The 14,495-nt window shown below is 46.2% G+C and overlaps 1 protein-coding gene across 2 annotated transcripts in view; it reads right to left on the bottom strand.

Moving 5' to 3' along the window:
• MAPKAP1 (MAPK associated protein 1) overlaps positions 1-14,495 on the bottom strand; it is an 82,468-nt gene that overhangs the window by 62,443 nt on the left and 5,530 nt on the right. For both annotated transcript variants that reach the window (XM_068210883.1, XM_068210882.1), the window contains exons 2-4: positions 10,028-10,351; positions 6,847-6,936; positions 3,281-3,429 (exon numbers count right to left, since the gene is read on the bottom strand). In XM_068210883.1, the coding sequence (XP_068066984.1) occupies positions 3,281-3,429; positions 6,847-6,936; positions 10,028-10,286 (498 nt within the window). In that variant the 5' untranslated portion in view covers positions 10,287-10,351. The remainder of the gene's footprint in view (positions 1-3,280; positions 3,430-6,846; positions 6,937-10,027; positions 10,352-14,495) is intronic.

Below are 14,495 nucleotides of genomic sequence, written 5' to 3'. Positions count from 1 at the left end.
CCTCCACTCAGTTATAATTCACAGGCCATATTCTCTCCTGTTTTGATAATTAATGAAGTGATCGGCACAGGAAGAAATTAGAGTGCTTTAAAATTTTACTATTTCATAAAATCGCAGAAGTGGTTATGAAAGAGACACTAAATCTGGCAGGAGACACCAGCAAGATGTGAGCAGCGCCCACGCTGGCGTGGCTGGCGGCACAGCACGTGGCCTGAGCCGCAGAGCTGAAAACAGTGCATGGGGCAGAGGGAAGGGGAGCCCGGGAGGACGGGTGGGATCTCGGGAGGATGGGATCTCGGGAGGATGGATGGGATCTCGGGAGGATGGATGGGATCTCGGGAGGATGGATGGGGTTTTGGGAGGATGGGATCTCAGGAGGATGGATGGGATCTCAGGAGGATGGATGGGATTTCGGGAGGACGGATGGGGTTTCAGGAAGACGGATGGGATCTCAGGAGGACGGATGGGATCTCAGGAGGACGGGTGGGGTCTCAGGAGGATGGATGGGATCTCGGGAGGATGGGATCTCAGGAGGACGGATGGGATCTCAGGAGGACGGATGGGATCTCAGGAGGACGGGTGGGATCTCAGGAGGACGGATGGGATCTCAGGAGGACGGATGGGATCTCAGGAGGACGGATGGGGTCTCAGGAGGACGGATGGGATCTCGGGAGGACGGATGGGATCTCGGGAGGATGGATGGGATCTCGGGAGGATGGATGGGATCTCGGGAGGATGGATGGGATCTCGGGAGGATGGATGGGGTTTCGGGAGGATGGGATCTCAGGAGGACGGATGGGATCTCAGGAGGACGGATGGGATCTCAGGAGGACGGATGGGATCTCAGGAGGACGGGTGGGATCTCAGGAGGACGGATGGGGTCTCAGGAGGACGGATGGGGTCTCAGGAGGATGGATGGGATCTCGGGAGGACGGATGGGATCTCGGGAGGACGGATGGGATCTCGGGAGGATGGATGGGATCTCGGGAGGATGGATGGGATCTCGGGAGGATGGATGGGATCTCGGGAGGATGGATGGGGTTTCGGGAGGATGGGATCTCGGGAGGACAGATGGGGTTTCAGGAGGACGGATGGGATCTCCGGGCAGGGACCTGGTCAGGGTGGGACCATCCAGGAGGAGGAGCACAGCCAGGGGCACAGAGCCCCACACACAGCTCTGAGCTCTGCTACTGAGCAACCTGAAACCTGCCCTACCGAACTCCAGCAGGGCCAAACCAAAGGCCTGGGTACAGCCTCAAAGATTCAACGGCCGCTGTGACCCCCTGAGTAAATACATAATTAAGGAGGGTGTTTTTAAGACGTGTTTAATTAGGCCCCCAGCCCCTCCTCACCCCCCCACCTCTCCCCAATTATGTACCATTTCCCCCAGAGATACACGGCTCTGTTAATTATGTAAATAAGTCATGCACTATTCCCTGAAAGAATTATAATTCTGTGAAATACTGCTCATCTATTATCAATAAAAATAAATACAAGACATATCATATGTCATTAAAAAAAATTTTTAAAAGCTGGGTGATTTTTGGTCTTTTTACTGACTGAAAATACATGAGAACTGAAGTAAAATAACTCACAACTGGAGTTATGTTTCTTCTATACCTCAGACGGTCAGCCAAGCACTAAACTAGATAATACATAGAGAGCCATAGAGAATAAACTTTATATGCAAACTATTGATACACTAACAGAGTAATAGAAACAATGGTGTTAAAATTAATAGAGTGAGATTATACTCTAACAAAATGCACATTCAATTATTTTGGATTGTAAAGAAGGTATTTTGATTTGCAGATCACAACTGAGATAATTCGTATCAGACCCTGCAAATCACAACTGAGTGACACTGAGGTATTTCCTTAACTGCTCAAAGTGACAGGCAGAGTGCAACTTGCTTCTAGTGGACCAAACACCTGCTAAATGTATCTGACTTCAATAGGTGACAATTAAGATGTGTATTACAGACAACTATAATTAATACAGTAAAGATTAGCTTGGATTATCAGAGAGGGAAGGAAAAATGCTGAAGTATCTCAAGTTTCTGACTGAATTATAACAGAATTCTCTTAATAAAGAAGTATTTTATTTTTACTTCCCCTATACATGACATGAGGGCTCATTTAAATGTTTGCCCAACTGAAATTTTGTGGCACAAGAACAACAAACCCAGAGTTTAGAAAAAAGGCCTCTTGGTGCTGTCAGCATGAAAGCGCTGCTGTCGCTCATTAATGAGGTCAGGAATTCTGAAAACCTGAGTTAGCACTAATTGCCACATGCTAATAAATATAAAATCAAACAGAGGGTCTTTTGCATGTGAACTTCATAGTCTAAAGGTTACCATTTCACAGATATTCCAGATACTCCTAGAAATGCCAGTGGAATTACAGATCTGACTTTCCACTTGAAGAACACCTAACAGAATATGAAATTCTTCCATCATGATGGTAATGAAGCTCAAACTCCATCCTCCCACAGGAGATTCCACAAACAAATCCAGTAGAAAACAGATCTGAGGAGTATTTATACTTGTTTTGGAACAATATGACAACGATCCATCACATCAAAGTTTATATTTCAGTTTCTGGAGTTGATGACAGAGAAAAATATCTGACAATTGTGGAGTACAGGGAAGACATTTATCCTCCAGTCTGAGCAATATCAGATCCATGTCCTGACCCCCATGACCTGCCAGGTTTGCAGCCAGTCTGCTCCCTGTGTTACACAAATCAGCACTTGTGCAGAAATACACTCATTAGTGCTTCTTTTGGCCTTGGATACTACCCACTGACACTTCAGCTTTCCACCCTCAAAACAGACCATGGCTCCTCCCAGTCTCAGTAGAGCACTGAGGACAAAGACAAGAATCATGGAATATTCAGCAAGTGCTGTGAAGTGGATAGACAGAACAGTTTTTTTTTTTTTAATGCCAAATAATCAATCATTTATACAAAGGGTGTCATCATCACCTCTAGAGAGGCGTGCCAGGGCTCTGCCACAACAAAGGTGCACCTCACAGACCTGCTGGGGGAGGAAACATCAAGGTAGAGAAGCCTCATCCTCTGTCCAGAATTTTGTAATGGAAACAGGAGAAATGGTTCTACTGCACCTGGAACCACCACACTTGCTTGTTTCTAGATAAGCACTGCCAACACCTGATGGCCACCATAAAGTCCAAGTGGAGGCTGCACAAGCCAAAGCAGAGGAGCAGAGCCTGGCCCTGCCAGGGCACCCCTGGCCCCTCGCAAAACCCCCGGTCACTCACCTTGCCGTCGAATTTGGAGTACTCATTGAAGGGGTTGTTGAGCTGCAGTGGACACTGCTCCAGTCGCACAGAGAGGATGGACTGCTTCCCAGAACACGGGGATTTCACCCTAAAATTCTTCTTTTCAAACAGTGAGCTCAGCTCCTCTGCTGCAGATCAGAAAAGAGATTAAAGGCATCGTATGAGGAGATGTACAGAGGCTGCTGCTCACCACAGAGAGATAACATCGTAAGAGAAAGCACAAAATCAAATAAATAAACCAACAAGTGCTTCAGCAGGGCAGGATCTGCCACCACTCTTTCATAGCCCAAAGACATGAAACCACTAAGAAGTCTGAATGATGCTCCTGTTTAAGCTGAGAAAAAGGTGAGTTTTTCCTATACAGAGAACAGAACTGATCAGTGTAAGACCCACTGGAGTCAGGAGAACAGTGAAGAGAATGACACGTTCCTGGTCTCTCTGCTTGCCTACCTTCTCCCAAAGGAGCAGGGAACACGAAGGAAAGGAGCTGCTGCCCCAGGAACAGCACAGCTGCCACGAGCCTGCAGCACGAGGCACAGCACAGGACAGCAGCACTGCCCTGCAGTGGCACTGCCAGCTGCAGCCCTGGCAGCACGCCCAGCCCCAGGATCAGCTCTGCACCTTTTACATCTCATGGGGCACTGGGTACAGCCTCCCCTCATAAAAATGTCAAACCTGAAACCACCATTCCAGATCAACAGTCTGAACAATAAAAACAAAAGAGCTTTCTAAAGACAAAGGGGATGCAAGTTCAGGAGGTCTTCGTGTGGTCTGTGAAGGCTCATAAAAGCCTTTTTATGTGAAGAAAGTGCACAGCTGAACTTCCAGTTTACAGGCATACTTTAAAAAACCCTAAAAAATAGGACTTCTTATGTTACAAGGCCACTATGAAATCAGGACAGAGCCCGGGGTGTTGGAGCACACCGGTACCAAGGGTTCTCATCTGCAGAGAGCTGTGACTGAAGCTGGCCAAGGTTCCCACACCTGCTCCAGGAACCAGAGCCCCCAGCCCCCAGCAACCACTGCCCAGCCAAGCCAAGCCCAGCACTCCTGCCCTGGGCTTCCCCCCCAGCTCACAGATTCCCATCTTGCTTCTCCAGGGAAATGGAACTGTTCCCAAGAGGGAATGACCCGGCACTTGATCTGCAGGGAGCTGGTTCATTTCTTAGAGTGCAAAATTAAAACCTGTCAAATGATAACTAGTCAAAAGCTCCATTTATTTTTATCAGCAGATTGCCTTAAAATTCAGGCAGTTGGCAGAGGTGCTAAATACTGGCACTGAGAGATCCCCAGCGGGCTTGTGAGAGGCTGCAATTAACCAAAAAAGCTTGATTTAATCCCTTTCAATGTGGCCACTTTAACTCCATTAGGTTGTTTTGGTTTTTCAACAAGCTCTTGTAACTGATTTTTTTTTTTTTAATCTAAAGCATTAGGCTGGAGTATTACCTTTAACTGATAATTCCTGGGCTCTTGGAAAGGACATTGGAATCCAATACAATGGTTTTACTCGTACAAGTGAAAAATCAAGTTTTTATCTACAGCTATTCTGTATGTCTTGCACGTCAGTATGGGCTGAATGCAAGACTTTGGAAGGATTTCCTTGGTACATTGCTAATTTGCACTTCATATGCTCTGAAATGAAGGAATGTAGGATGCAAAGGTACAGAGGAGACCCTGAAGGGCTCCTCCTTCTCCTCGCTGCCGTGTTGTTCATGCAGGTAAGGGAGAAGCACTCAGATCTCAGGGGCCAAGCAGAGAAGGAAAACCAGCTCTGCCAACAGCCCCAAGTGCCTGGAGTTTTTGTGTCACTTTTTAATTTTTTTATTTGAATCTGCTCTGCAGCAGGCAGGGACTGATCCATTTGCAATGCCAGCATACTCCTCAGAGGGGACAAGTGGGGCTGCTGGGGACAGGTGAGGGGGAGGGGATGTGACCATGGAGCCCCCAGGACCCCCGGGAGCAGCAGGAACCCAAGCCTGAGCCAGCTCAGAGTGCAGGAGCCACAGGGGAGATCTGCATCATCACTGGCCAAATGCTATAAAATACTGAGCAAAGAGTTGGAGGTTATGGTAGATTAACCTTTAAAACCTACAACTCTGCTTACAGAAGGAGGAAGGCAAAAACATTTCAGAATGCATTAACAGGGGTATGCAACACAGCTGAACACTGAATTAAGGATTAGTGCGACCGTGCTGCTCGTGTGAGCAGCTTTGTTCGCTCCTCTGAAAAAGATATTACAGTGCTGGAGAACGTTCTGCAAGTGACAGCCACGGAGATATGAGGAATTAGGCAAAAAAAGGGAGATTACAGAGGGACCTCATTAAGATATACACAAATTTTGAAAGAAGTAGGCATGACAGACCATACAAATGTCTGAATGTCTGTCAAATACAACAGAAATAGAAACTAGCTTGAACTCTAAAACAGGAAAATTGAGACAGATTTGTAATTTCATATAGTACAATTTAAACGATATAGAACATCCAGTCACAAACACTTGATTATGTAATTAACAAAAATAGAATTGAATATTTTTTGAGAAATCAGTGATAATAGCTTTACCAAGGAAAGGCAAGATAAGCCAAGCCAGCATTTATTATGCTTGCATGTAAGTAGATCATACATACACCCTTTATTTCTTAAGATTTGCACCTTATCTAAAGAAACAGCTACAAAAACACTCTATACAAGTAAACTCTACAGAATCCTCCATGGCACCAAACGCTGCTGCAAGTGGCAGGGAAGTGCCCTGGGGACCCTGATGCTGCGCTGGGAGTGCAGACACGTGGGGCAGAGCCACGTCCTGTCCCCACACCTGTCCCCACACCTGTCCCCATGTCCTGTCCCCACACCTGTCCCCACACCTGTCCCCATGTCCTGTCCCCACACCTGTCCCCACGTCCTGTCCCCATGTCCTGTCCCCACGTCCTGTCCCCATGTCCTGTCCCCACGTCCTGTCCCCATGTCCTGTCCCCACACCTGTCCCCATGTCCTGTCCCCACGTCCTGTCCCCATGTCCTGTCCCCACACCTGTCCCCATGTCCTGTCCCCACGTCCTGTCCCCATGTCCTGTCCCCACACCTGTCCCCATGTCCTGTCCCCATGTCCTGTCCCCATGTCCTGTCCCCATGTCCTGTCCCCATGTCCTGTCCCCACACCTGTCCCCACACCTGTCCCCATGTCCTGTCCCCACACCTGTCCCCACACCCGACACCCGTCCCTGGGGCAGAGCCACGTCCTGTCCCCGCGCTGCCCCAGTGCCACCAGGGCTCTGTCCTGCCCGGGCTCCTGTGAGAGCCCCCAGGTGCCCTGGGGGCAGGACCCACTCCAGGAGCCCACAGCCCAAAGCGGGTCCAGCACTTCTCCTCTCCTTGGCGCTGGGAGCTCGGTGGAGCGCCCTGGCCAGGCTGGCACCCGGGACAGCACAAAGAATTGGCATTTCCTCCGTGCTCTGAAACCCTGGGGGAAAATTACACACTGCAAACGTTGGAACCGTCAAAGGCGGGAATAAAAACTGTAGGAAAACAAAAGAGATTTTCTTTTACCTGAGCAAGAAGTATTTCTGTCTTTCCACTGAACGTTTTTGCATTTTATTTGATTTTGTCTCTCTTTCCGCAGCCGTTCTAGTCTCTGAGCTTGAAAAGAAATATTACAACTATAAGTTTGTCAATGAAAGTTTACTATAAACAAAGACATAATTAACTACCTTTATATGAATAAAGATGTTTTATACTGCATATGTAGGGGGAAAAGTCATAAAATTTTAAAGGTGGCACCCCTGAAAAGCAAATACCAACAAAAACATGAAAATGTTCTTGATTTATAATTGAAATTAGAGGATATAAAACATTAATAGAGATCATAAAGATAGTATTAACATGGAAGAGAATAATAAAATGTGAAAACTTCTGTGATTAATATGACATTTCATTATATAAATCATTAATAACGGTCTTAAAGGAATTTTAATGCACAAATGAACTGAAGTGAATATTACATTACAGGAATAAAATTACTGTTATGAATTACTCTACCCGTTTCAAAAATTAAAGATAAATGAACTCAGACTAGACTATTAAAGTTTTAAATATAAAATCCTTTATCTAAAAATCATGAAAATTATAAAATGTCAAAGCGATATAAATTAGCACAGCTTTTTCTTCAGTAGGCTGAAACAGTTTATAGGTAGTAAAATAAATGATTTGTATCTTCACAACATTAGTCAAATCCTAAAATGAATATAGTATTTCTTTACATATATTTTGACTCCATCTTCAAAATATGGTCGGGAAAAAAAGCCCCAAATAGTTCTGATACCAAAGAACTTGCAGCCCGGGGTACCAGACAACAACGTAAATTACCTTTTTTGTTAACAGTAAGAGCTTCCCTGGGGAAAAAACCTGATGGAAGCCACCCAAGACAATGACCCCAAGAAACCGCTGATGTCATCTACTCAGAATAAGCAGATTAGACTGGGAAGTAGAACTAATAGTGCTGATCCCCAAAGGAAACAATTTGCTGGACATATTAGCAGTTTTGATGTATTGAGATAATTCATTAACTAAAATGGGTTTGTAGAAGAGATTCTAAAATGCTAAATTACTCTGACAATTTTTGGATACAATTGGAGTTCCCTGAGCCTTTTCAACAATTAAAAAACATTAATAAATATTTTCTATCTCTTCTGCAATTATTCTTCTACATTTAGGGCTTTGAACTGAATTGTGGATAAGGAAGTAATTTTTTCCCCATAAAAACTGTCAATGAGGGAACTGATAAAAAAAATACTCCTTTGAAGTTTAACAGCTGTAGCAAGCAGTTTAAGGTACAAGCACAAATGATAAGTATCTCCCATTAACAAAACAATGCTAGAACCTGAATGCCTCTAGGTAGCTTCCTCTTAATGAAATAAGAAAAATATCCCTTCTCATAAGTTTAAATGTTGGGAAAACACTGCTCTAGCATAGATATTTTATTCTGAAAGAAAAGCTCCACATTTGTACTAGTTACTGCCCACACTGTAACTCATAATTACCTTCCAAAACCCTTTCTTTCCAAACGAGCTCTCAGAAAATATAAATAAAAAATATTTTAATATTGTAATATCATAAAAGATCTGTTAGGTGAACAGGTAAACAGAGAATTAAAGAAAAACCATAGACTAGAAACAAGACAATGCACGTTTTTATCCTGTTTGATATTTCCACCCCCTGTCAAAACAAATGTCCAAGAGCACAGCCAGCACCTCCCCTGAGTCCCCTGTTCCTCCAGCTAGAGCTGATCACAAATGACCATTTCACTGTGGGACTGTGCTACAGCAGTGCCAGACCAGATGGAATGGCCAGCACCTATCAGCAGTGTGAGTTATTCAGGGCTGTCACAGGCAGCCAGGGACAGTTTCGGGTGTGACAAACCAAAAGTTTGGTGGCTGCCCAAAGGCAGCTGTGGTTTCATTAAAGGTCAGCCCCGAGCTGAGCCTTTGCTCCTGGCCTGGGCACTCTGCTGCTCACCCACACCCAGCCCCTGGCGCTGCCCTCTCCCCTGACCCTAGAATATGCCCCCAGCTGGCACCTGAAATGACTTCAAACTATAATTCAAACAGGGATTATTCCATCAGTCTGCTCCCTGGGTGAAGTGATCCTTCAGAATCGTTTTCTGGAGTAATTCTATAAATTTTCAAACTTTGCCTCTCCTTCCTCATGAGCTGCCCATGGGCTGAAGTCCCCCAGCCCCAGGGCAGCTGGGCAGCCTGGCACCCTGGATTGCCAGCACACCCTCCTGCCAGGCTGGGCTCAGTTATTTCCAAATATAATCTCAGTTTATTTCCAAACCTCACTCTCTGCCACAGGAGATCAGTGCCCCAGCTTTTCTGGAACCTCTCACAACTTGTAAAAGGCATTTCAGTATCTCCAACACCACACACGTTTTCCTGGAGAAGCAGAGCACAGAGGTGCTTTCTGGGCTCTAGGTGGTGTTATAATACCTGCAGAAATCATTTTTAAAAAATTATACAGAAACAGGAAAATAGAGGTCAGTACTGACCACCACACACCAACCTTCTCGTCTGTGTTTTACCTCACAGACCTCCTGTTCACAATATTCCTCAGGTCTAGGCAGAAATCTGGATATCCCTGGTATGAAACACCACCTGGGAGAGCTTTCTGCCAGTCACGACAAAATGAGTGTATTTTGCAAAGTGTTCACCCTTAAACTTCCTAATCTGGTACCTTAAACCCTAGCTCAAGGTTTTTCTCAGAAATAAAACTTTAAAAGACAAAATACAGACAAATCATTCCCTTTGCTGGCTCACATCAAACTTCATTCCTCTCTTTTATAACAAATACATTTGATGCCTCACTAGGCAGATTTTTTCTCAGAAAATAACTATCCTGTTCAAAAGTTAACACCCCTCCAGACAGTAACAATAGAGATATCAAAGACTGTTCATGCACTTTGGATTTAGATTGGATGTCTCCACAATTTGAATATTTTTTTTAATATATAAAACTGACTACCTCAATGTTCCCCTGTACAGGAAGAGGTAAAACAGCAATTAAGGCTCAGTTGACAGCACACTAAAGTAACTGAATCGTTACATATCCTATAAAAGGGGCTCAGCACTGCAAAAGGAGTTTGACAGACACCAAGCTGTCAGGCTCTGGTTTGTCCAGCGGGGCAGGCTCAGGGAGGCTGGGCCTGAGGGGCAGTGCTGCTGCAGACACGCACCTGTGTTCGACCGCCTCCTGATTCCAAAGTCCCAGCTTGAGGTAATGTCCACTGACTGGGAGTACACGTAGCCCTGAGTGTCCCCGTTGCTCCCCTGTGGCTCTGAGCCGCTGTCCCCAAATGCTGACGAGGGGTTGAACTTCTCCAGGTCCACGTCGTGGTCGATCAGGACCATCTCGCACATCCCCGTGTCATCGCTGGTCACGTGCGACTGCCGAATGTGAGCGAGGATAATGGTTGGGTTGTCCAGGAAAGCCATTCTGTCGCAAGGCCACCAGCTCACTGTACTATCTCCTCTCCATCTTGCTTCACGGACACACGTACCTAGAAATGGCATACACATTTTAGGAACAAACACAAAGAGCTCACTGACTTGGGGTTTAATTCTGTTTAAACTGTTTAATTCTGCTCCAGTTTACTTATGCCACACTGAGATCCATTGCTGAGGTCCATTTAAGGAACAGGGGGTTTGAAGGACAGCTTGAAACCTGAGTCTCAGGACAATGGAACACACAAATCCCTACAGACAGGTCCCAGTACCCTACAACTGTAGAGTACTGCTGTAAGCCAAAACACCCCACAGTGCTGCACACAGGAGAATGGCAGGAGAATCCAGAGCAGAAACATCTGCCTCTTCCAACTAATCCATTTACAAAACTGACAGGGTTTTGGATTTCTCTTCACCCATCTTAACTGTGTTTCTGTTTTGCTTCTGCATCTACACACCGACTTTCTGAGCAACTTATTACAGACTCTCTTCAGGTTTTGTATTTCCAGGAAAAGCTTTAAACATTAAGAGATTAGTGTCTCAGGGCAGAATATTGAACATCTGCTGCTGCATGGTGCTTCACACAGGGCAACTGCTGTAACACAGAAAGCTCTGTGACCAAATACCACAGCCTGAGCTCTAAAGCACTTTAAAAACAGTAATTGCCACTTACCTAAGATATTTCATTCAGAGCACTCAAGTGGCCTTTTGAAACAAAGTAGAGGGCAAAAAGGAAAAGGAAAAAACCCCAAACCACAAAACCCAAACCACGCTCACATTGTTATCTGATTTTTCTGTAGCTGTGGGTTTGTAGTGATGCCAATCTAATTCAAGCCCGGGCTGACTCTGAAAGGGGCAGCTCCATGCCCTGCCTGACCTGTTCCAGGAATTCCACCATCTCCCAAAGCTGGCAGTGGAGCTGTGGGGTGAGCTGGATCAAAAAATTACCTGCTGAAAAATAACCTAAAAAGAAAAAAAAAAAATTATTCCTGTTCATGCAGCGAGTCCAACAGTGAGCAGCAGCAGGAGCTGTGGGGACACCTCCACCTGAGGGGGCTCGGTCTGAGCTCACTCACAGGGCAAGACTAGATGCAAATTCCAGAAGTCTGAAATGCCCACAGCTTTTCTAACCAGAGGAAAAGACCTTACAGAGCTGCCTGTGTGTGTTTGGGATTTTGAACTCAGAAACACCAGCAATCTCCTGTCCTTGCTGCTTGCAAAACTGCTGCCTAAATCACACAAAGCCACATCCCATGAAAATCTGCTACAGGCAGCTGGCCTTCTGGGATGTTTCAACAGAGGGAAGGGACAGAAAGGACCAGCCAGGCTTGTTCCAGAACCAGCAAATGCATTTTATCATGTCCTCTTTTTATGTTTCCATAAATCATGCTACTAGTGAAATTCACTCCAGCAGCATCCTTGGAGACCCTCAGAGCCCAGCTGGGCACAGCCTGGAGCTTTGCTGGACTGCCTGGAGGTGGGAGTTTGGATGGGATCTCTGGAGGCTCCTGCCAGCCTCAGCAGCACTGCAACTGCACACTGTTTTCATTTTCTGACTCTTTCCATCAAAGCAAGCAGGGCTGCTCCTGAGGGAGTTCCCACTGTCCTCCAAGGGAGAGCCCACAAGGCGCTGTCCCTCCCAAAGGACTGATGTGTCCAGGGCTCTGACCCTGCACCAGTGTGACCAGCACAGTGGGGCTTGAAAAACACAGACACACCCAAGTACAGCTTATGGACATGGCAAAACACATGTTGAGAATGTTCTTTAAATGGAATTATTTCTACTCACTGATTAGGAAAGGCCACGTGTACCTGCAATTGGCAAAAACTTGTTTAAATAAGCAACAGCCTCAGGCGTCGGAAAGGTCTGCAAACTCCCAATCAAAAATTACTGCTGCCCCATCAATGTGTCATATAAATGTTGGCATGTTAATTGTGTATTTATAAGATTGTTAATGGTTAGTTAATTTACCTCCCACACTATTATTGTACTTGAAATGATTTAATGTCTGCTGAGGGAGTTAACAACATGTAACAGCAGATGCGAGAGTTTTACCTTTATACTCTGCACCCCGACTTCCTGCCATTAACAGTTGTGTGCTAAATCAGCCAAGCTTCTTCCCAACTGTACATGTGCAACCACCTCTCCCATAAACCTGAATGCTGAGAAAGTGCTGGAAATTCTACACAAGTTTAACACAAACATATTTTTATTTCCTCCTCTTCAGAATTTTCAAAAAGGCACATTAAAGCTAATTTCTCAACATATTAATGCTAACTGGAAACTCTCTGAACAGTTAATATCCTTCAAAAAACAAAAAAAAATGTTCAGATGCCCAAATTCAGTCCAGGTTTTGATGCCATATTTATAGCTGTAGCCTACAGAATTCTAACCAGTTCTCCTGCTGATAAAGGCACAGACCCACTCTGAGGAACAGTGACTTCCACTGAGAGAGAAGAACACAAAGAAGCCAAGTTCAGTTTTGCAAACCTTTACACAAACACCTTGAAGCTTCCAGCAAAATCACAGACCCAAAATCAACGTCTAGATCTGCTGAGATCTGCCAGCACACCCCTTCTGCACTCCTACACCCACACACCATCACCACATCCTCACGGAGGAGCCGAAGGTAACGGAGTTCAGGGACCTTCAAAGGATCAGCACCTTATACATTCTTTAATCATAAACAAAAAATAAATGTTCTTCTAATACTTGCACTGTATAAATAATATTCTACCACTGAATAAAGCACTTTGCAGGCAGCTGTCAAACATACTCTGCGCAAACACTAAAACTGCAGTGTGAAATCCCCAAAATTTTAGAGTTTGGTATTTCTGTAGAACAGGATACACAGGCTGGGGCTTCCACGATGTACTGAGTGGCAAACACCCGTGATCATCACACAGGTGGACAGGGATTTTCACTTTCTTCTGATCTTTATTATTCACCTATCTAACTTTCTGCACACTGTCTGACCAACACCCCAGGAATGAATGCTGCCTCTCCCCGTCTTGGCCCCGTTGCTGTGATTCTGGCCTGGCCCGGGGCCCTGGGGAGCGCAGCCCCCATCAGCCTGGTGCAGCCACAGAACATCCCCAAAGATGTCCAACTGCACCATCAAGAGGCTGAACGCCTCGCCAGGATTCGCAGGAACTTCGCGGCCGCATCAGACAGCTGCATCTCAGTCTCCTGTTTTTATCAGCAGTCCTCCTCTCGCAGCACCCCACGGCTGTATTTATGGCACGGATGGGCTCTCCCAGCGAGGGAAGCAGGCCTTTATGCAGATCAGGCTCATTCATAACCCCGCACACAATGAGGAATGCAGAGCGCGCTAACAAACGACTCCGCTGCCAGGAGGTGACACAAAGGTCTTGGAAAAGGATCTGCAGCCATGCAGGCTGTACCTTAAACACACAGCTGAACACAGCTGAATTTCGGGAGGCAACTTCATCATCACAACATGTTAACTGTTCTTGTGACCCTCCTGCTTGCTTGATGTACTGCAATTATTTAAATAAAGATTGTCTGGCTTTCCTGTGTCCCCACCAAACACCCCACACAGAGCATCATACCTGCATGTTAACCTACACGAGGTGACAACGAGGTATCGAAGCAAGTGTGAGATCAGGGGAAAGGACAAGCTAAACCTCACGGCTGCCATCCCTGCCATCCATCCCGCTGCCCACCGCGTGCCAGCGCAGACAGCAGCAGGCACAGCTGGAACCAGGCTCCGTGCTGGACCCGCTGACTGGGGGGACTGCAGCCATGTGCCAGCCCTGCTCACTGCTGTCTGCGGGGGAAACGTTTGACCTTGAGCCTGAAAAATGCTGAGTGCAGCTTTCCTCACTATGGGGAAAACGCAGCTCTTTTGGAATGGGTTTCCTGGGTTTTTTTAAATGAACACAGTGGAATTTGACACAATGCCTCGCTCTCACTGCCCAGCGCAAGGTGGCTCGTCCCTGTCCCTGCCCCACACTGTGGATATTCTCAGTTCAGTCAGAGAGAAAGAGAGAAAGATTTCTGCCAGGCTAAGCCTGGGAAAACACACCACAGCAGCACGAGAGCCGGCGCAGCCGTGTCTCACCTCCACGGCTGCCAGCAGTGCGGCAGGGCCCCTCTGCCACCCACTGCCCCCAGCCCTGCTCCCTCCGGCAGGTCCTGACACATTTTCCAGCAGAACTATGGATTTCTCTTGGTGA

Source organism: Anomalospiza imberbis, chromosome 21, assembly GCF_031753505.1.
Source record: "Anomalospiza imberbis isolate Cuckoo-Finch-1a 21T00152 chromosome 21, ASM3175350v1, whole genome shotgun sequence".
NCBI classification, from domain to species: Eukaryota; Metazoa; Chordata; class Aves; order Passeriformes; family Viduidae; genus Anomalospiza; species Anomalospiza imberbis.
Note: the sequence above shows the minus strand (reverse complement) of the source record. Positions and strands in the feature narration are given on the sequence as shown.